Here is a 23595-nt window from a genome sequence, read left to right as displayed (position 1 = left end):
ATTATTTTCTAGAGTAAATAATTTCTTAAGGGGTGTGTCCAAACTAAAAATATCAGTTAAACGGAGGGAGTGATAATTAAGGAATGGAACACAAATAAATTGGGATCTTCTTCTTACTCAATTGAAAACGCAAATAAGAACTCTTTAGAACAAATTGAATCTAGACTCAAATGATATTAATGTACCTGCTTGGGTAGCATTTAGCAATCAAATGAGAAAAGAAAAAATCAGGCACGGAACTCTCGGTATTCTCCAACAAAGATATCACCCTCAAATTATTCTAAAGATTTGTCAAATAAGGAACTTTGATAAACTTAATAAATTAATAACTCAAAGAAGAGTTTAATATTAGAAAAGGGTAAATTAGTTCAATTGTAATTCTTTTTGTTTAATGATAAATATGTTAAAAGAATTATTACAAAAAATAAATCAAAATGAAGGAGGAAATATCGTAAAACACGAGGAAGGTAGTGTTACGAAGTAAGACTTGAAGGGAGGTCTATGAGATTATCCCTAATTTATATACTTTGCTAGACATAGAAGTGTTGCGAGAGAGCAAAGCAAGTACTAAAATTTTTACTGAAAAAATGAATGAAATTCATCTAACTATTTACTTTTATTATTTATTTTATCGAAATTGTGAACATCCCCTCCTAAAAACATCTATTTTTGTATCTTTGGATCAATATGTTATTTTTAGTCTTAAACAAATACATACCAGAATGAAACGGGAAAGATAAAATATGATCATACCTCTTTCAAAATGAAGAATGGAATTTTTTTTCACTTTGTTGTCTTGTAACGGCTTAGCAAACATAATCAATAGGATACGACCTTTTAAGTTCGGGCTTTGAGACGGTGGCTGTTTGTAGGTGTTTTTAATAAATGTTGTAATTAATTTTTTAAAAAGTCATTTAAATAATTTAACTTTTAAATTTGTCTTTTAATATAATATTTTATCTAGAAAAAGACCAAAAAATTGTGTTTGATTCAAAATCCCCTCCATTAATAGTCCATTATGTTTGCAAAACTTTTACAATCCCGAATATTATGTTAAAAATTTAATTGAACTATTAGAAAATATCTAAAAATACCTTCATTATTTGGATAAAAATAGTAACGGCATTTATTTATCTTCTTTGAACAAATAACATTACATGTCATTTTATTACTAGTCGATTTTCAAAATCTGGAAAGATAAAAGCCCCTTTTTTATGATTTTTATTAACCTCTTTTAAAATTTGAAAAGTGATTTTTTTTTAAATATGGAAAATTGAATTTTTTTTATTAAAATTTGGATATTTTAAATCACTAAATTTTTTAAGTAAAATATTTGTCCATGGTTTTCTTCTAGATTTAAAAAAATTGTTTTCTGGATTTGTTTTTTAAACACGGGTTTTCCACACTTTTTGGAAAAAAATAATCATCAATAAAACACAGATTTTGAAAAAAAAATCCCTTTTAAGTTCTTTTTTTTTTTTTTTTTTTTGTTAAAGTGTCCTAAAATCATGAAATCTAAATTTTTTTTTTAATAAATATTATAATTAATTTTTTAAAAAAGCATTTATTTAAATAATTTAATTTTCAAATTATTTAAAAAAATAATTTTTAATAAAATGCCATGTGTAATTTAAATGATTTGTTTAGATTTTTTAATTGGCAAAAAATTAGAAATTATTTCTGCTATAGATGGGTAACGAATGTGATTTTTAATATATAATATAGATAAAAGAATGTATTATTTGCAGCCCAAAGCAATTTTCTTCAATTTTTTAAGGTAGCCGGCGTTAAGATTTTCAGGTATTGACTTTTGCTAAAAACATCACCATTGATGAACATTTCTCCTTAATCTCATCAAACCTTAAAAACATTCAAAATCATCACATTTCTTATACAATTAAGATGTCATTAGCAACCCATTTTTCAGCATTCCTTATTCTTTTTACACTAGGCATTAGGCGTCTTGTTTGTTGCATATGCAATTATCTCAAAAACCCATCACTTTACAGATCAAAAACATGGTATTTCTCAGAACCAAAATTAAAAAATCTTGATTTATACTCTCTTCTTATAATCCTTCCAATTGCCTCTTTTTCTCATGTATTTTTGTTCTTAGCTTTTTCAGGCAACAATGTAACATATAAATTCTCATTCTTGCAACAATCTTTAGTCATTTTCTTCTTTTGGGTATTATTGATTTTGATTATAGTTAAAGAAAGTTTTGATCTTTATGCAATTCTTGATAGTTTGGTTTATAGTTTTGGTGGGGTTTGTTTTGCTGTTGAATTCTTGATGAATGGGAAAGGACTTGTTGGTCTTAGTGGTGATATGTATGGACATTTGGGTGAATTAGCATTTGTTTGTGCTGGTTGTTGTTTGTGTTTAGCAGTGAAACAATCTTGTTTCTTTGTGGAGTTTTTGTTTTCTTGTATACTTGTGTTGAAAGGGACTTGGGTTTTGCAAGTTGGGTTGTTGTATACTGATATGTTTTCTTTAGAGGGATGTGAGAGTCTTTTGGTGGGGTTAGCTAAGGGAAAGAATGATGTTAAGTGTGATCTTGAGGAGAATAAGTTGAGGGGAACTGCATTGATGGATCTGTTGTTTATAGTGCACGTTGTTGTGGTGATGATTATGAGCTTTGGGTTGTTTGCGTTGTTGAATCGGAATAAGAGGATGAGATGTGGCGATACAAGTGGACCGTTGCTAGCACAAGTTGGATCAGAAGGTGTGTTGATGCGTCCGCTTCCTGAATTAGAGTTAGAATGAGAAATTTTAGATGTTCTTTGATAGAGCAGGATTCGAAAAGAAACTACAGAAATGGTTTCCTTGTAAGTTTTGAATTTGCAGATGTTTCTTTTAATCTTATATAGGAAATTCTAGTCTTTTGTTTCTCTTGAGCTTCTATGTCTTTTCCAATGTACTTTACTAGCATGAAAGTTTTCATTTCTGACACTTATTATTGAATGAAAGCAGAGTTTCTATAGTTCATTATGTTATTGTTGTCTTTCTATATTTGTATATTCATTTGGTTGTTAATGGCAAAATGCTGGTAGCAAAGAAAGAACTTCGTGAGTCAAAGTACGATCTTGTCTTTAGTACAAAGATACTTCAAAGACTAATGTTTTGAGTCTTAACTATCCAGCTCAAAAAAGTAGTATCTCTTACACCAATATAATTCCCTAAACCCCTTAGCATTTGTTACACAGTTCTTTTTTATGAAGTAAGAAGAGTCATTGAAGGTATCAGAAGATGCGAAATAACAAAAGTAAATGGGAAGAAAAAGAGATTTTTTTTTAGCTGCAATACATAAGAATTGGACTAGAAATAGGGAGTTGGCAAAATCCAAGAACTGTTCTATGCTATATACAGAAGAGAGTTTACACCAGGTAAACAAATTCATACGAAATCTAGCCTTTAGGGAGTAATTTGTTACCAAATATTATTATTACTATTATATTTAACGGAAAAGGCTCAAATATGTCATCGAACTATCGAAAATGACTCATTTATGCCACTCATCAATAGTTTGGCTCATTTATGCCATCGAACTATCGGAAATGACTTAGTTATGCCACTCATCAATAGTTTGGCTCATTTATGCCATCGCCCGTTATCAAAATGACTCATCCATGCCATTTTTCATTAACGCCAGTTTTACAATACCAGATATGATACGTGACCTCCCACTAGATTATGGTTGTGGGTGGCTTGGGTGTATGGGTCGTATTTTTTATTAATTTGGGATTTAAAATTGGGCTGGTTTATTAAATGACGTAGACCTCTAATCATAGGCGGAGCTAGAATTTGAGGTTTGTGGGTTCCAAATTCAAATCTTTAAGTTACTGGGTTCTAAATTACTAATTTATACATATTACACAAATTTCTTAAAGCAAATATAAGGTTTGAACAAAAGCTTGTGGGTTCGGCCGAACCCGTCTTCGACACTGTGGCTCCGCCACTGCCTCTAATTGGAGGCCACGTTTCATATCTGGTATTATAAAACCGGCGTCAATGAAAAATGGCATGGATGAGTCATTTTGGTAACGGGCGATGGCATAAATGAGCCAAACTATTGATGAGTGGCATAAATGAGCCATTTCCGATAGTTCGATGGCATATATGAGCCAAAGTATTGACGAGTGGCATAAATGAGCCATTTTTGATAGTTCAATGGCATATTTGAGCCTTTTCCGTATATTTAATAAAGTAATATATGTTATGCAAATATTATCCATAATTTCTAGTGTTAGACAAGCTTCAGGCATAGCAATCCTACCTGATAGAATACTTTTGTAGGGCCTTTTTATTCTTCCAGAGTTTCATGACATTCTTTCTCAGCTCTCCTATGTTGAATCATGTTCTGGTAATATGCTATTACTGTAAATGATCTGACCTCCCTGCTATACCGCCCCCTTCCTCCAGCTCTTTTAGCAACAAAATCAGCCTTTGTACCTCCCAATCATCAATAAAGCTTTCACTTGATAATTTTATCTTCACAGCCAATTAAAAAGATTTTGTGGGTTATCGATCTGAGACCCCATTCCTCCCGTGGTTTCAGTACTACACTGCACTTTATCAGATGGTATTTATGTTGATTAATATTTCCTTGCTACTGAATTTTTCCTTATGTTGTCAATCCCTAATAAACCTTAGCAGGAATGGAAACAAGGACATAAAACATCTAAAAATGCTGTCAACACACTGTTAGAAACTTTGAGTCTTTTCCCTAATGGAGAGATATCTTCTTCCCTTGTGTGGACCTTCTATCAAATTTCGCCGCTACCCCTTACCAAATATCCATAGCTTTGTGGCTAGCTCCCTATAGATGAGCCAAATAGCTAGTTGGGAATTCCCTCACTTTATACCTAAGTATCTCTGCCAAAATCTGGAAATTCTGCAACGTCTTAGATAGATTGAGGACACTATTGCTTGTGTTACCTGATATTGCTTCAAAAGCCATCAATACTATTTTCAGGTATAACATTTGTCTCTCCTTAGATGGTTGGAGGTATGTATGCAAACCTCACTTTTTTCTTTCATGCCGATGCCAAGGGAGACTGACTTCTAGTCTTGTGTACATGCGCTCAGTTTCTAAATGTGACCGCTCATCAAAATACATGTGCATAAACCTCATCTTCAATATTTTCAAATGTGTCAAGAGTCTGAACAATTTACCTTTCTTTTCAGGATTCTTGTATTTATAGATATACAGCATATATAAAGTCACATTTATGTATTTTTGTTTCATTTGGAAAAGAAAAAAGAGAAAAACATCACGTACTTTGTCATCCGTCAATAGATGTTTATGTTAAAGGAAATCAAAGCTAATGCCTAACTGATAGTGTAATAGTTATGAGTAAGTAGCTGTTCCATGTTATGAGGGTAGCAAATTGATCTAATGTTTATGGACAGTTGCACTAAATAATCACCTTCAAACTGTTGATCATCAAATAGAAAAGAAACTTTCTTACTTAACAGCTAGAGTAATATGCAAATCTGGGTTTAATCTATGATAGAAGTGTAAAACAACTGCTAACCAACTCATTTATGGTGCTTTAATATTTGTACATAGTACACGGGTATCAATATGTATTGACAACATTTGAAATACAAAGGTGTTTTACATGCTAGAGTGTCAACTATCCTGATTAAAGGATATTTTTGTCCCTTTTGACGTCAACTATCCTAATTATGTTGAAGAGAAATATCTTTTTCCAGTTTTCTGTATTTTGTCTTGGAGGAGAAGCTGGGGAATGTCAACCATTTTCGACGAAAACGGTCGAACCCATGGATTTTTAATCTCGAAGGAATCCTCTTAAGTTTACTGGTGAAAGCACTTCTATGTCTGAGTATTTTGAATTTTGAGAAATTTACCAACTTTTTGATGCGCTTGTATCCTGCATGAATGTTGGTTAAAACAATGTGAGCAGAAAGTAAAATAAAAAGGACGTATAGAGTTAGCAAAACAGTTAAAAAAGAAAGAAAAGCAATTAATATGGAAGGTAAGTGGGTCCAAGCTAATAGAATTTATGGTCTTTCATTTTATGTGCATAAACATCATAAATCCTGTTGTACTGTTATTTGGTTGTTAAGTTCTCTTTAGGTTTTCTATTCAAATATATGTTGTTGACCTCAAAGTCGAAGATTCATACCTTTCACCTCTTTAATCTGTTGGTCATCTTGAAGTCCCGTTTTCTCTAAGACCTGCAAGTTGCAATCAGATAGTTTATCACTTCACGTATTTTGGCAAAATTAACATCTCACAATGCAGAGAGTAAGAGAGTTTTTCTACTGTCTATACTTCATGAACTATAATGTGCTACTCCTGGTGAATATTTGATCTATTGCTTTACCTCAACCAGACTCTTCAGACATGTTCTCATCCTTCTTTGTATGAATCCTCGAGTGCTCTGTTTGGTGCAGAATATAGACATAAGATGTTAATAGTTATAATGCTATCACTCTAAAAGAATCTTTTTTACCTTTACATGATTTTTGACAAATGCGTAAAAGTTCAGAAGGTTCCACACAGTCTTGTCTAGCCTTTTCCCTTCAATATGACGCGACGTGATATCTGTGAATCCCATGGTAAAAAGGTAAATATCAGGCCAAATCCAATTCCAAGATCTTGCCAGTTTACAAGTAGACCTTTTCTCTTTTTAAATGTCTGTTTCAAATCATCACTCATGTTTAGGAAGTTTTTGGAGTCTGTTTTCTTCTCCAGAGCTGAAGTAACATAAATATTTTACTTTTGCCATTATCAAGTGTTTCATTTATTTTAGAGAAACAGTTATTTGTCTGTACATGTGAGGTGTTAATAGGACTTAAGTTGATACCAAAAGAAACAAATCCTCCATTTGTGCTTAAGTCTTCAATTGCTTCTCCTCTTAGCTCAGGAGGTGGAATAGGGGACCAGATACAATGGGGTGCCTTGGCACATGCTTTTGAATTTGCAACATCCATGAGTTCCTGCTGGGGAAACTGTCAGTTATCCTCAATGCTTGAACAAAGTGATACATGCTATAAAGTTACAGAGTCGTACATGTTATAAAATTGTGTCACCTGGAAGAAAGCTGTTGCTATAATCACATCTGTTTTATCCTTAAAACGCATTGGGAAGACTGCCGTGATTTTCTGGGGCTGTCACAAATGTGGAGTTCACATATTAAGAAGCATGAGGCTGTATCCTCTCAAACAAATCTCATATTTAGGAAGGATTTTTTCTCTACATTTTTTTTGTCGAATTATCTGTCTTCATTCAAGTTCCTTTTAATATGCCGATATAGCTGTTGCCTGTTCATGTGCCATATTTTGAACTCAGCATAATGCAGCAGCTATATGCAGTAGTTTGGAAGTATTATATGGCGTAGTTTAGAATATGATTTCAATATGCTTCTAGTGCCTTCTAAAGAAATTGTATTTTCAGTGATGGTGTGATTGAAAAAAGTTTCACATAATACGGAGTACCTGTTTTATGACATAAAAAGGCTCTCTTGGGTGATAAACAAGCTTGATTGGTTTGTACATCCCTTGAGCCACATCTTGTGAATTCACATTCATCAGCATTTCTTCCAGCTGAGAACTCAGAATTACACCTTGCACAGCAGCAATGTCTGTGATCGTTTTTATCGAATCTGAAAAGAAAACAAGGCAACACAATTTTATGAGCACCACTGCAGTGTGGAATACTATCAAAGTTGTAAATGTTGATTTGTACAGAAGTGGGGAAAATTTTAGTGATTTGAATTTGAAATATCCAAAACCAAATTGTCTGAACAGCATACAATGAAGATGGCAGATAATTCAAATCTCTTCTGGGAATTTGCTCTTTTTAGTTTGAAGATCTTGAATATTGGATGGCTTGGTTTCAGTAAAAACCAACTGAAACGTGTATCTAAAGACAGGTATTTATTTTCTTTGCTCCATTTCTATTTTCCTTTCTTTTTTTTTTTTTTTGCTTAAAACTTGACTAGAATTTTGTTAATTAACTAGGCAAACATGAGTGTTCCTGTTCGAATTTTTGTAGGCATGACTCTCCATTTAGCTCCTCCTTCTGTCCTTTTTTTCCGTCTTCTTAAGTTTCTTGATTCTGTGAAGCTTATTTTTTCCGAAAGAAATATTTAGTTAAAACTGCTCAATAAACCTCCAACGTTCAATTTCTTTGCATCGACACAGAGTAATCTTAACTGAAACTGTTCTAGCAGCAAGAAAGATGTGATTATAAATTTATATCAAATTACCTGACAAGAAAGAAGTTCAATATTGTTACACTACCGATCTACGATTATTATAACAAACTGGAAGTAGCTGACCACTATAATGGTTCTCTTTTTGGCTTGTGATGCCAAATTTAATTGTTTATTACATGATCTATCATTCTACTTCTGAGAATAGAACAGGAAAAATGTGTGTGTGTGTGGGGGTGGGGGGTGGAGGGAAGCAGAGTTGATGTGAGGAGTTCCGAACCTTTACCATACGGCAATCTAGCAAAATTGAGTCGTAAAGTCAGCTGATATCCTTCTTTTGGAGGCTCAACAATCTCCACAACTTCAGCACTAATTGCCTTTACCTTCTCCATGGTGTAACGTGAAAGCCGAGTTGAGATCAGGAATGCTTGAGACAGAATTGGGGTTGATATTGATAAGTAGGTATGATCAGGATCTGACACCAAGGACTGATAAAATATTTTGAAAAGATAAAAGTTATGGAAGCTTTATCACACATATTTTGGATTGTTATAAAATGCATTTCTCAACTTGGAGTTCTTTTTTTTAATATAAAATTAATTACTTAAATTGTTCTTCTATCCGAAGGATCTTCCTTAAGACAAGCCTTGTCTTTTGTGCCATGAATTTCAATCAGCCATGGATCGTGTGTTTGTAATTGCCTGTTGCTCTTACCTGAATGTAATATTCAACGGACCCAAATTCATGAAGGTGATGGTCGGCATCAATGATCCGTTCATCTCTGTCTCAAGAAAAAAAAAAAAAAAAGAGCATGTTCATTGCTAGAGTTCTAGTTTTTACATGTGTTATTCAAGAACTTAAGATTCACTGTAGGAAGAAAAACATTTAAGGACTGCTTAAAGTTCAGTTAGTAAAATCTAAGTTGAATTACTTACACTTATTCTAGCTTAACAATACTAAATGGACCTCAACTTTGTATAGTTTTGTTTTTGGACTATCTAAAATGTATTTCTCAATAGTGTCTTTACCTTGTCTAAAATCGCCCTTATTCAGTCTAATTTCTAGTCTAACTTAATGCATATCTATAAAAGGAAGTAGTTCCAATTAATGTGTTGCATGACTATGATTTATAACAGCATGTTGTTTCTGCAGCGGGACCAACTTCGCACAAACTTCGAGAATATCGCTGTTGGCTCATCTCCTTCAAGCACTTTGGTAAGTCCAGTGTACCTGGCTTGTGAGCAAAAAAGTGGCATTCCCTTAAATTTGCTCAATATTTTTTTTTTGAAAACTGGTAAATTGAAAAATTTGCTTTGCTCAAATATTGCTGACTAACTGGACTGTTGAAAGCAACATTTGATAGTGCAAATAACATATGTTGTGCTAGAATTGGAATTTTACTTGTACAACACCTTCTCTTGTCTGACAAATACAACCCTTCTGCACACTCAATTTCTATCCACTTCCACATCATAACTATACATAAATTCTTATTCATCGTCAATGTTCACTGATCCTGTATTTGTATTGAAAACGTAATTATACTTCACCTAATGATTCCTGCTTAATCTGTACAATATCCTTATGTTCTGTACTTTCTCCTTTTTACGTATGAGATGTTCTCCAACATGTTCTGTGAATTTAATTTCAGTTTCTAATAATGTGATCTTGAAAATTTTCATGAAAATCGGAAGTGATCTTGAATACTAGACACATCGTACACTATGATCAGCACTGTACAGGAAAAGAATATGTCTATTTTATTGAGAAGTAAAAACATGACTTGAAGTACAAATAACAAGTAGTTCATTTTACCGGTATAATCTGAGCAGAATCTCCTTCAATGCTGGCGATGCACGTTCGAAACACGCCATGCTCCGTGTGTTACCTTGTGTGTTGATCTTGATGGTAGAATGAACTTCATGAAGGTATGTAAGACAGGTTTTTACTGATGAGTTGTGTAGTAGTAGTTCACTTTTTTGAGTAAAATGCAAGTTTCTAAATTTTGCAATCATGTTTAGCAACTTTTGAAGCAATTTGTTTGACTACCAAGACAAATGGCACCCCTCCCTTTTGTCTCTCAGCCCTTATGATAATATCTGCCAATGCTTGTCTTCAAAGATCAGGAAACAAATAATAATCATGTTATGATTCTATGTACTGGCTACTGAACTAGGAGTCTTATTATCATTATTGTCTTCACTTACTGAATCTTGGGTTTGTTGCATGTGTGCAAATCAATCAAGAAGATCTCATTCTACATTTAAGTTATTGAGTTATGGAACTAATGTACTTAATCAAAAGAAAATTTATTTTTGGATCTTATTCTGGTGTTGGGACCAACTTCCCATACAATTGAGATCTTCTTGTCTTTCTTAATGAATTGCTATTTTTTCTTATTTCAATTTACTCTGGGATAATTTTTCTCTCTCTTAAATGGACAAAGGTGGTTTGGAGACAGGTCAATTCAGAATTTAAACTCAATAGGTTCAACCATTAAGGTTATTAACACTGAACCCATTACATATTTAAAAATAATGCAAATCATATTGTAACAGTTCTGAACCCATTACATATTTTAATGATTCTTGTATATATAGATCGCATATATAAATCATATAATAGTATTTTGTTGCAATTTTAACTGTTAGTGGAATAGTTATGAGTAGGTACCCGTTCCATGGTAAGAAGTTAGCAAATTGATCTAATGTTTATGGACAGTTGCACTAAATAATCACCTTCAAACTGTTGATCATCAAATAGAAAAGAAACTTTCTTACTTAACAGCTAGAGTGATATGCAAATCTTGGTTTAACCTGTGATAGAAGTATAAAACAACTGCTAACCAACTCGTTTATTGTGCTTTAATATTTGTACATAGTACACGGGTATCAATATGTATTGACAATATTTGAGAAAGTGACAAATGCAAAGGTGTTTTACATGCTAGAGTGTAACAACTATCCTGATTAAAGGATAGTCCCTTTTGAGGTCTAACTATCCTAATGTTGAAGAGAAATATCTTTTTCCAGCTTTCTGTATTTTGTCTTGGAGGAGAAGCTGGGGAATGTCAACCATTTTTGATGAAAACGGCCGAACCCATGGATTTTATCTCGAACGAATCCTCTTAAGTTTACTGGTGAAAGCACTTCTACATCTGAGTATTTTGAATTTTGGGAAATTTACCAACTTTTTCATGCGCTTGTATCCTGCATGAAGTAAAATAAAAAGGACGTATATAGTTAGCAAAACGGTTAAAAAAGAAAAGAAAAAAAAAAGAAATATGGAAGGTAAGTGGGTCCAAGCTAATAGAATGTCTTTCATTATATGTGCATAAACATCATAAATCCTTTTGTGCTGTTAGTTGGTTGTTAAGTTCTCTTTAGGTTTTCTATTCAAATATATGTTGACCTCAAAGTCAAAGAGTCATACCTTTCACCTCTTTAATCTGTTGGTCATCTTGAAATCCCATTTTCTCTAAGACCTGCAAGTTGTGATCAGATAGTAGTTCATCACTTTGCGTATTTGTGCAAAATTAACATCTCAGAATGTGGAGAGTAAGAGAATTTTTCTACTGTTTATACTTCATGAATTATAATGTGCCGCTCCTGGTGAATATTAGATATAGTGGTTTACCTCAACCAGGCTCTTCAGACATGTTCTCATCCTTCTTTGTATGAATCCTCGAGTGCTCTGTTTGGTGCAGAATATAGACATAAGATTTTAATAGTTATAATGCTATCACTCAAAGGATTTTCTTACCTTTACATGATTTTTGACAAATGCGTAAAAATTCAGAAGGTTCCACACAGTCTTGTCTAGCCTTTTCCGTTCAATATGACGGGATGTGATATCTGTGAACGCCATGGTAAAAAGGTAAATATCAGGCCAAATCCAATTCCAAGATCTTGCAAGTTTACAAGTAGACCTTTTCTCTTTTTAAATGTCTGTTTCAAATCATCACTCATGTTCAGGAAGTTTTTGGAGTCTGTTTTCTTCTCCAAAGCTGAAGTAACATCAATATTTTTCTTTTGCCATTATCAAAGGTTTCATTTATTTTAGAGCAACAGTAATTTGTGTATACATGTGAGGTGTTAATAGAACTTAAGTTGATACCAAAAGAAACAAATCCCCCATTTGTGCTTAAGTCTTCAATTGCTTCTCCTCTTAGCTCAGGAGGTGGAATAGGGGACCAGATGCAATGGGGTGCCTTGGCACATGCTTTTGAATTTGCAACATCCATGAGTTCCTGCTGGGGAAACTGTCAGTTATCCTCAACGCTTGAACAAAGTGATACATGCTCTAAAGTTACAGAGTCGTACATGTTATAAAATTGTGTCACCTGGAAGAAAGCTGTTGCTATAATCACATCTGTTTTATCCTTAAAACGCATTGGGAAGACTGCCGTGATTTTCTGGGGCTGTCACAAATGTGGAGTTTACATATTAAGAAGCATGAAGCATGAGGCTTTATTCTGTCAAACAAATTTCAGATTTTAGAAAGGAAGTTTTTTCTACATTATTTTCCCACTTTTTGGAGCATGATTTTGAGTATTGCTACTTGAATGCTAAATTAACTAATTGATCATCACAAAGGGTTACAGCATTTATGGCTGCCATATAATGCATTTTAAAATTTGGAATTGTATTTTCAGTGTGTTCATCTATCCTTAAATTTGGAATTATATTTTCAGCAATGGTGATTAAACAAAGTTATCACATAACGTGAAGTACCTGTTTAATGACATAAAACGGCTCTCTTGGGTGATAAACAAGTTTGATTGGTTTGTACATCCCTTGAGCCACATCTTGTGAGTTCACATTCATCAGCATTTCTTCCAGCTGAGAACTCAGGATTACACCTTGCACAGCAGCAATGTCTGTGATCACTTTTATCGACTCTGAAAAGAACAAAAGACAACACAAATTTTATGAGCACCACTGTGGTGTGGAATACTATCAAAGTTGTAATGTTGATTTGTTACAGAAGGGGGAAAATTTTAGTGAATTGAGATTGAATATACTAAAAAAAGTCGTCGTAATAGTATTAAATGAAGATGGCAGATAATTCAGATCTTTTCTAGGAAGCAACATTAATGTATCTGAGTTTGTTTTAACTTGCATCTATCTATTTGCTGGGATTTCTTGGGACTATTTCTACTATTTACTTGATCCAGTTTGTTACGATGATGTAGAAAGCATTTTCTGTGCATTCTCTTTTACGATAAATAATTCCCGGTTTCAGTACGTTTACATCATTTGCTCATTTTAGTTTGAAGATCTAGAATACTGGACGGGCTTGGTTTCAGTAATAACAAACAGAAACATGTATCTAAAGACAGGTACTATTATCTTTTCTCCATTTTTTTTTTTTTTTTTTTTTGGCAGTAAACTTGATTACTAGTCTTATTACTTTAATCAACTATGCAAACATGAGTCTTTCCCTGTTCTGAAATTTTGTAGACATGACTCTCCATCAAGCTCCTTCTTCCCTCTTCTTATTTCTTCTGTAGTTTCTTGGTGTGCAGTTTATTGTTGCCGAAAGAAATACTTAAATAGAACTGCTTAGTAAACCTCCAACATCCAATTTCTTTGCATCCACAGAGAGTTAGTCTTAACTGAAGCTGTTCTAGCACCAAGAAAAATGTGATTTTAAGTTTACAAAGCTCCAATTACTTGACAAGAAAGAATTTCAATTTTGTTCCACTACCGATATGAGATGTTTCTAGAACAGGAAAAAGAGAGGGGAAGAGCAGAGTTGATGTGAGGAGTTCCAAACCTTTACCATACGGCAATTTAGCAAAATTGAGTCGTAAAGTCAGCTGATATCCTTCTTTTGGAGGCTCAACAATCTCCACAACTTCAGCACTAATTGCTTTTACCTTCGCTATAGTGTAACGTGAAAGCCGAGTTGAGATCAAGAATGCTTGAGACAGAATTGGGGTTGATATTGATAAGTAAGTATGATCAGGATCTGACACCAATGACTGACAAAGTATTTCAAAAAGAAAAAGGTTATGAAAACTTTAACACACATATTTTGGGTTGTTGAATATCAGAAAAAATTTAATGTGTGCTAGTGGTTGCTTGTTGCTCTTACCTGAATGTAATATTCAACGGACCCAAATTCATGAAGGTGATGGTCGGCATCAATGGCCCGTTCATCTCTGTCTCAAGAATATAAAAAAGCATGATCATTGTAAGAGTTTTACTTTTTACATCTGTGTTATTCAAGAAATTAAGATTCACTCCAGGAAGAAAAAATATTTGAGGACTGCTTAAAATTCAGTTAGTAGAAAAATGGTGAATTACTTACACCCATTTTTTTCAAGCTTAACAAAACTAAATGGACTTCAACTTTGTATAGTTTTGTTTTTGGGCTACTGTAAAATGTCTTTCTCAATAGTGAGAAATGGAACAGTCGAATCTCAATGAATTCGGTCATTTACGGTTTGGCAAGAATTATCTCTGTAATTTTTGAACTGGAAATGGGAGGTCTAGTTCGTCTTGCTAAACTAATGGGAGGTCCTTTTTGTTCCTAAACTAGAGGAAGGTTCAAGTAATTCACCAAGTTTTCAGAAAATAAAAGAATTATTTTAACTTTTTTTGAGTCTGGAATCATCATCTCTTAACCTAGATTGGCTGTAGTAGTCAACCTCTTGACTTCAGAAAAGGAGGTTCCAAAGCAGATCTCTCTGTTTATTCGATGTTATTGATGTGTCTTTTCTTTGTAGGTTTCCTATAAATCTCTTGAATATAGTAATGGTACGGATCCAAGTGGAGTGAAATGGATAGTTAGGATTCATATACTGGCCGCCCAACTAGCTTGTGATTGAGACGTAGTTGTTATTATTGCTGCTATTTTCTTATAAATATCCTTCTTGGATAGTTTCCTGAACACCCTGTTGGACCTGACTGAACTTGCAAACCTCCCAAGCGATACCTCTTCCCAAACTTAACCCTGTCCTCCACCCCCACCCCCTCCTCATCAACCTAAAATTACGATTATTCAGTCATAAATTCTAGTCTAACTTGATGTATAACTATATAAGGAAGTAGTTCAATTTGTTGCATGAATCTAAATAATGGCATGTTGTTTCTGCAGCGGGACCAACTTAGCACAAACTCGGAGAATATGGTGGTTGGCTCATCTCATCTCTTTCGAGCACTTTGGTAAATCCAATATATTTGCTTGTGGTCACAAAAAGTGGCATTCCCTCAAGTTTGTTCAATATTGCTGTCACTAACTGGACTGTTGAACTTGAAAGCAACATTTGATAGTGCAAAAAATAAATGTTGTCCTAGAATTGGACTTCTACTTGTACAACGCCTTCTCTTGTCTGCCAAATATAACCCTTTTTCTGCACACTCAATTTCATTCTACTTCCACATCATAACAACAACATACCTAGTGTTTCCCACATCATAAATGTTCATATATTCGTATTCATCGGCAATGTTCACTAATCCTGTATTTATGCAAAAACTTAATTGCACTTTACCTAATGATTCCTGCTTAATCTGTACTATTGCCTTATGTTTTGTACTTTCTCCTCTTTACTTTATGAGATTCTCCTCTTTACTTTATGAGATGTTCTCAAACAAGTTCTGTGAATTTTATTCTAGATTTTTCTAAAGACGACTTAGGCAGATGGAAAGAAATCACCTAGTGTTTTTGTTTCCGCTGATCTGAACTTGTGACCTCATAGTTCTTCCCCCACTACATTGACCACTAGGCCACAACCTTGAGTTTATTTTAGTTTCTAGTAGTGTGATCTTGAAACTTTTAGTGAAAAAGTAATGTTCACTAGGACAGACTAGAATTACCATGGAAATTGGAAGTTAGAACTGAACTCGAATATTAAACAAAACCTATTTACTAGGTCTTGAAATTACAGAAGTTGTTATGGCTCATATTATGGCTGCCATTCTGGAACAGGTGATGATTCTAACTTATTCAAGATAGATATATAATTTAATTTAGTAAAATGCTTTGTTTTGTTAACCTCTACAGGTAAAAGAATATTTGTCTACTTTATCGAGAAGTAAATCTTGAACCATGACTTGAAGTACAAAGAACAAGAAGTAGTTCATTTTACCGGTATAATCTGAGCAGAATCTCTTTCAATGCTGGCGATGCACGTTCGAAACACGCCATGCTCCGTGTGTTAGCTTGTGTGTTTATCTTGCAGGGAGAATGAATTTCATGAAAGTATGTAAAACAGGTTTTTACTGATGAGTTGCGGTAATAGCAGTTCACTTTTTTGAGTAAAATGCAAGTTTTTAAATTTTGCAATCATGTTAAGCAACTTTTGAAGCAACTTATTTACCTACCAAGACAGCACCCCTCCATTTTGTCCCTGCCCATATGATCACATCTGCCAATGCTTGTCTTCAAAGATCAGGAAACAGCTAATAATCATGTTATGATTTTATGTACTGGTTACTGAACTATGAGTGTTATTTGTCATTATTGTCTTCACTTATTGAATCTTGGGTTTGTTGCATGTGTGCAAATCAATCAAGAAGATCTAACATTTAAGTTATTGAGTTATGGAACTAATGTACTTAATCAAAAGAAAATTGATTTTTGGATCTTATTCTGGTGTTGGGACCAACTTCCCAAACGATTGAGATTTTCTTGTCTTTCTTAATGCTTTGCTATTTTTTCTTATTTCAATTTACTCTTGGAATTTTTTCTCTCTCTTAAATGGACAAAGGTGGTTTGGAGATGGGCCAATTCAGAATTTAAACTCAATGAGTTCAACCATTAACGTTATTAACACCGAACCCATTACATATTTAAAAATTATCGGTTCATAAATTATATAATAGTATTTTGTTGCAATTTTAATTTATTTTTACACATTAATTTCTTCTCTACTCTAAAAGTACTGAGTTCAGATGAATTGGTGGCCCAAGGCCGCATATGCAACTTACATTTTTATGGTTCAGCTGAACTCAATATTTTCGACACATAAGATAGATATGTGAAAACAACTAACATTTCAACAAATACCAATAAATTTGAAAAGCCATTACTTTATGTCCAACCCTTTTTTTCTTCCACAATAGTTTCAGTGTCTTTGAGCAATAGCAGTGAAATGTCAAGGAGGAATGGGAAAGAGGAAAGTTAGTTGAACATTTACCTACTCTGGCAAGTGAAGTTGGCAATTAAAAAACAAAGATCAATATGTTTTTATGATTTAAACAATTATGCCGAGATACTAAGATTATATGAAGGCATTTGTTGGATATATAACTTATAAACTTAAATTTAATACACTGATGTGGTGGTGGACTAAAGTGTAGGATTTTGGACCACCTTAGATTTTAAGAGATCTATAAAAAATTTAAAAAAAGGATTATAGACCACCTAAAATCTAAGGTGGTCCAATAGTTCACACTTCAGTCCACCAGTGTATTAAATTTATCCTCTTATATATCCAACAAATTCCTTCATATTGTTTTAGTCATTGTCCACATATGTAAATTGGATAATTCCTTCATTTTTCAAATCATAGACGAGAGAGATTTTTTAGTTTGAGTGGGTAACCTATGTCTAGCCAAAGAAAGCAATATTTATACATAACTAAATTTATTTCCCAACTATCAGTAACCCAAAGAAAATAATATGTTATACATACTAAACTCCAAAGAAAGAATTCCAGCTAGACTTATGGTAGGAGCTTAATTTATATACACCCATGTTATAAATTATTCTTGAGCTCAGGGTGATCTTTCGGAAATAGTCTCTCTGATCTACATCAACTAGATAGGAGTAAGGTTTGAGTACACTCTACTTTTTCACTTGTGAGATTATACTGGGTATGTTGTTATTGATATTATAAATTATTCTTAGAATGTCAATGTGTAACAGATCATTTATCATAGTTTGCAGGCTGTATTTGTTATAAGAGTTACCTGTAATTAGTTTTTAAATAATTTGATTGAGTAATTAGTTATCTATAGACCCCTTATTTTTTTGCATCATTCCATACGTCACTATCCACTAGTGCCACTGTGCCGTCATATGCCAAAATATCATGCACAAATTTGACAATTACAATGTCTTTTTCCCTTATATAATTAGACCTTACTATCTGCTATTATTTGCTATACACACCCCGCAGCCACAAAGTTTACAATATTTTCTAGGTATACATATACTTGTAGTCTTGTATTACAACAATGTTCTATATATCCAATAACAAATTATGTCTATTTGCAAGGAAACGATTAATGACAATAATTTTACTAGACACCTCTTTTGTCCAATAATATATCATTAGATTGAACAACTCTTATATGTTTATGTGTTTAGAAAGCAAAGGAGGTCGATAAAGCTTAGTCGGGTGTCGTAATTTATAATTAGATAACTCCTCCTAATAATGCAATTCTATTGCTTTACTCAAAAGAAAAAGAAAGCAAAAGGCTAGCCTTAACTTTGAGATGAATTAAGTTTTAAAATGCTAAAAATGAACACACAACAACGTTTTCTTTAATACTTAAAAGTACGGTCTCAAAAGTATTTTCTCTTGATGCAATTATTTTTGAGTTGGCCGAACTATTTTGTATCCACCTAAATAAAGGAAGTCTCGTGTTGTCAATGGGGCTTGTTGTTTGATACGTACACAACAAAAATGATTTCCCTATTTGCATCCCCCCACCCCCACCCCACCCAAACAAAAAAACATACAAAATTACTTATTCTCAAAATCAATCACGTGTCGAAAGATATTATTAATAAGAAGATGGATCGTGAATCTAACTCAATTCTAAAAACTAATGCATGAGGTGAACATGTTCAAGATTATTGGCACTTATATCCTCTCTTATGTTGGTTTTTAATTTTTGCTCCTCATAACAATTAATTTTTTCGCGGGACATAAATTTATATTTTCATATCATAATATCTCACAAGTTATGTCTTTGCCCTAAGGACTTATGCCCTGCTAGATATAAATTCGACTGTTAGAGGCCAAAAATTAAAGACCAGCTCATTTGAAGGACAAAAATTAAAGACCTGTCCATTTGAAGCACAAAAGTGTAAATGACACTACATCAGTTCATTCCGTTATGACAAGCTAACAAATTTTTCACTAGGACATAATTAAGCATATGAATATTGAAATCTTTCTTTCTTCCTTTTCCTACTCTGGACTTCTGCACGAATAAAGCTAATATTAAAAGGAAAATAATAACAAGGATTGCAACAAATACTATGGACCCTGTCTCACCCGTCATTATGTACTAGTGCTAACTAATATAAAATTTTTGCTATTTGGTAGTATTGGTTTTTGCCTTTATTGCAAACATTATCTTGCCAGGTTCTGAAATCTTAAATTAATTTTACTATTATTTTAGCATAACAAAAACCTTTTGCCAATATTTTAATAGTTTGGTTTGCTCCTTAAATGTTAATTTAATCAGCTTTAAGGGTATATAAAGCGGCGGTGAAGATTTAAAATATTCGTTTTGATTGACGACCTTTGTTTGTTGTGAATGGCTGAATTTAATTTATGGTAGCGGTTGTCTAAGATTTTATCAGTTTTAGTTTAATTTGTTTTGGACTTGTGAGTTTGCTTTTTGGAAAAAATAGGTGAGTGTTTAGATGTTTCTAGAAACAGCTCTATTTGAAAAAATCACTTAAGTAAGCTTAGATTAGAAAATATTGCCATTTGGTTTGAAATTATTACTGCTAAGCATCTTTAAATATTGCCATTTGGTTTGAAATTATTACTGCTAAGCATCTTTAAATAAAGTTCTCAATGGTCAAGGGCTGATGAAGTGTCGTAGTGACAAGTTTATGAGCTTTGTATTATTATTTTTAAGTAAGAAAGTCAATATTTGCTTATATTCTTCAACAAATTAGGTAAGAATTCTTTACTTTGGGTGAAGTAAAATAAAGTACTTATGTACTAATGTATCTGGAATTTGTGTTGAAACAATTTCTTGAAAATATTTTAGACATCACTTACAATGTTTGATCATCTTGAAATATTTCGTTACATAAATGGAGAAATCATTTTATCTTTTTCTCTATTTCATTTATTTCAACCAAATACTTGAAAATTTTATCAGAGCACTATCCATAATTCTCAACCGCCCCAACAATCACAAAGACACTCAATTTTTATACTCAGCATACTCGAATTGTATATTTTCACGAAAACATATTATTTATGTACAGCTTTTTTGTATCAATTAATCAAACAGTACTCAAAATATATGCATAATAGGTTTAAATAATTAATTAGCTACATTATTTGAATATAGCATGAGCCAGGTACAAACTGATGCAAATCGTAAACTCAAAATCTAAGAAAATGTGGACCCAATAAAACCAACATCATTGTGGGATTGTGAAGAAAATATCAATGTTATTTCTAAATGGCGACAGGCGTAATTACTAATTGTAGATAAATATAAACAAGGAAGAGCTGGTCTAAAGCACATTAGTTAGTTTAATAATCATGTCCCTTTTCTACTCATGAAGACTTTCTTGTTTTTCTTTAATAGGATGAGACTACTTAAAGAATTCTTAAAACAACTTTAAATCATCCAAGAGATGACTTAAAGAAATTATTTCTCTAATAAAATGCTCTATTGTACAGCCAATTCCATCATGTCCACTTTATTTCTTTTTGAGAACACTTATTAATTGAAAACTATACATCAAAAAGTCCTCTCAAGGAGAATTTTTTTTTTCTTTTTTCTAGGTTCCTTCAATTTTAACCATTGAATACAAACTCAATGGGATGAGGGATTGGATATTTCTTATTTCATGTTTTAACAACCAAGTTAGCCTACCAAAAAAAAAAAAAATGTCCTAGCAACATGTCCTTTTCTTCTTTTCCCAATTACCTAAAGTTGGAAATTGAGAAATTTAGTGATTAAAAATGGTGTCATAATCATTTCAGCTCTATTAAATAAGAGCATAATACACTGCACCGCATTTGATTAAATCAAAGATTTCCATTATTCATCAAATTAAGGATATTGATATTGTGGTTTCGTACTTACGTTCAATCATTCTCGTGGGAAGAATTTTTCAATCAACTCATAAGTACTAAATACAAAGAAATCTTAGATAAAAGGGATGACATCCTAAATGTCGGTATGTCTTTATAAGTGTATCACGTGATTGGTAGAAAAAATACTTAAAATTATGAATTGATTATAACAAGTATAAATATTCCTTTACTCAAAATGTTGTATACTCAGCCCTCTGTATAATGATTTCATGGAGTGCAGATGAAACAAGTATTTCCAAACTAAGGAATATTCAAATGATAATGAAATTAACTAACCAAACACTTGTTAGAAAAAGAAAATAAAAGACACCTTCATGTGAAAAAATTCAGTGTGTTCCACTTTAATGTGTTGCGTCTTATTCAACATGTAGCCCCACATTGCCGCCCGCCATCTTCATAACTAACTTTTTTTTAATTTTTAATTTTTTTTTTTTATCAATAACTAGTTAGCCGCCATGGCAATTATTTACTTTTTTTCCCGGATTTTTTTTTCATTTTATTTAAAAATTAATGTTTAGTCATAAAAATTCTAAATAGTTATATTCAAAATTTGAAAAACACTTACATCTCTATTTTTACCTCTTTTTTTTTTCACTTTCAGTACATTCAAATAACTAAATATTTTTTATAAAAACTATAACCAAACACAACTCTATCTCCAACTCCAACTTCAAAATTTCAAATAAAGTGAAAAATATTTAATTTCTATATTCAAAACGCCTACTCATTTTATAACACTTACCCTCTTCTAGTTTAAGACTTTACAAAATCATTAATTTTAATTTTCACGTTATAAAACCTATTCTCTCCACATAAATTGACTCACTTTTCATTTAATATATAATTGTTGTTTCCTTAACAAATTGTCGCTAAAACCTTTAGCTATCATTTTGGAAAATCTAAGGAATAACAGGAGAGCGACAGAGCGGATGAGTGCAATTTTTATCTTTCTATTATAATTTTACTTAAAAAGATGAAAGAAAGTAATATGTGTTTTTGTTTTTGAACTTTTCGATCCCTTTTCCTTTTCGATCTTCTTAATATCTAAGCATAAAGTAAAGGTGATAGGCAAGTCTGTAGAGTCATATAGAAAGAGGAGTTAAGTTCTTCAACCTATATGTTTGTTTGGAATTTCCAAGTTCAGATTATCTGGGATCCAAGCTGATCCAATATATGTAAAAGTGTAGTTTAGTGGACAATAAAGATAAAATAAACCACGAACAATTAGGATTTAAGTTCCGATAGCAGTAAAAATGCTAAGTACAATACTCGATTTTGCGTATTGGACATAGTTATTTAGTATTTGTGATAATGAGAAGTAACCAAGTATATGATGAGTTATAGGTGTATATAAGTTGAATTCGCTACCACTATGATTATAATTAAAAAGATTGGTCCACTTTTGTGTTTTTAACTTAGCAAACTCTAAAGTCCTTTTAAGAAGAAAACTTTTTTCTAAATCCAAATTGAACTTGCTCCCCAAATCAGGTTTATCCGTAAAGGCTCATCTATATAAGTAGGGGTGACTGTGGTACGGTATTTAATACGATTACGATGACTTCAGTTTCTAAAAATATTATACCATTAACATACAAAATTAATTCGGTATGTTTCGGTATTTTTAAGTTCGATTTCGGTATTTTGCGGTTCGGTAAATCGATACCATAGTTTATTCGACTTAGACTTACATATACTCATATCGTAGAGAGGCTACTCAAAAAACGTCTCAATTATATTGTATTAACACTGTACACATGTAAAAATATTCAAAAGAATGTACAAACAATCGCCTTCGTAAATCAATTATACAAAAAAAAAAAAAAAAAAAATCATCAACACACTAATGATGACTTGAATTACAATGAACACCAGTTAGATTGAATTACATCTAGATCATTTTAGAACCAATTTTAACGAACATACTAAATTTAATCATGTTTACAAGCAAATCGTTCAAATATAGAAGTGCATTTAATGATTGTTAGTATGTAGTTAACCCCAAAAAAGCAACAATAACAACTTACCCGTTGTAATCACACAAGTGAGGTTTGGAAGGATGGTGTGTACGCAGACCTTACCTTTACCTTGAGAAGGTAAAAGCAGTAGCAACAAGCAAAAACAGTAGCAAGTTAATAAGATAACCCCAAAATGCAAACTTTATAAATCTAGAAACTAAAATTAGACTCCATTTTTGTCGCAGAGTGGAGGGAAGTATTTTTTATAATATATTTATACAACAAATACCAACTAATATAAAGTGACACCTTAATTTCTAACACACTAAATAAGTAGAGAAAACAACTAACATATAAATTACACAAGAATTCACACAACAATGACAATCAAACCTATATATAGAAAACACTTGTTCTC

General features: G+C 32.5%; 2 protein-coding genes across 3 annotated transcripts; both read right to left on the bottom strand.

Moving 5' to 3' along the window:
* Positions 1-5486: 5486 nt before the first annotated feature.
* Positions 5487-10664, bottom strand: LOC132037365 (actin-related protein 2/3 complex subunit 2B-like). Of its 2 annotated transcripts, XM_059427969.1 has the most exons (11): positions 10002-10664; positions 8901-8967; positions 8467-8674; positions 7468-7634; positions 7063-7140; positions 6837-6969; positions 6483-6574; positions 6354-6410; positions 6153-6204; positions 5875-5897; positions 5487-5800 (listed from the first exon to the last, which is right to left on the bottom strand). In XM_059427969.1, the coding sequence occupies exons 1-11, from the start codon at positions 10199-10201 to the stop codon at positions 5690-5692; spliced, it is 1188 nt and encodes a 395-aa protein (XP_059283952.1). In that variant the 5' UTR covers positions 10202-10664; the 3' UTR covers positions 5487-5689. The 2 variants fall into 2 exon arrangements, with proteins under 2 accessions (XP_059283952.1, XP_059283887.1); XM_059427904.1 differs by having other exon boundaries at positions 5528-5897; positions 10002-10661.
* A 320-nt stretch (positions 10665-10984) lies between these two features.
* LOC132037505 (actin-related protein 2/3 complex subunit 2B) lies at positions 10985-16493 on the bottom strand. The gene is made up of 10 exons (XM_059428066.1): positions 16285-16493; positions 14286-14352; positions 13965-14172; positions 12920-13086; positions 12529-12606; positions 12303-12435; positions 11949-12040; positions 11823-11879; positions 11619-11670; positions 10985-11395 (listed from the first exon to the last, which is right to left on the bottom strand). The coding sequence occupies exons 1-10, from the start codon at positions 16341-16343 to the stop codon at positions 11295-11297; spliced, it is 1014 nt and encodes a 337-aa protein (XP_059284049.1). The 5' UTR covers positions 16344-16493; the 3' UTR covers positions 10985-11294.
* Positions 16494-23595: the final 7102 nt, after the last annotated feature.

This window comes from Lycium ferocissimum, chromosome 1 (assembly GCF_029784015.1).
Source record: "Lycium ferocissimum isolate CSIRO_LF1 chromosome 1, AGI_CSIRO_Lferr_CH_V1, whole genome shotgun sequence".
NCBI lineage: Eukaryota > Viridiplantae > Streptophyta > Magnoliopsida > Solanales > Solanaceae > Lycium > Lycium ferocissimum.
This window is presented reverse-complemented; position numbering and strand designations above follow the sequence as displayed.

Bases quoted from the DNA above. Each gene is read 5' to 3' on its own strand.
- LOC132037365 (XM_059427904.1), bottom strand. From the start codon at position 10,201: ATGATTGCAAAATTTAGAAACTTGCATTTTACTCAAAAAAGTGAACTA. The intron at 8,675-8,900 runs GTAAGAGCAACA...ATATTTTATCAG, and splicing joins CCGTTGAATATTACATTCAG to TCCTTGGTGTCAGATCCTGA. The intron at 7,635-8,466 runs GTTCGGAACTCC...TTTTCTTTTCAG, and splicing joins TAGATTGCCGTATGGTAAAG to ATTCGATAAAAACGATCACA.
- LOC132037505 (XM_059428066.1), bottom strand. From the start codon at position 16,343: ATGGCGTGTTTCGAACGTGCATCGCCAGCATTGAAAGAGATTCTGCTC. The intron at 14,353-16,284 runs GTAAAATGAACT...TTCTTGAGACAG, and splicing joins ATTCTGCTCAGATTATACCG to AGATGAACGGGCCATTGATG. The intron at 13,087-13,964 runs GTTTGGAACTCC...TGTTCTTTTCAG, and splicing joins TAAATTGCCGTATGGTAAAG to AGTCGATAAAAGTGATCACA.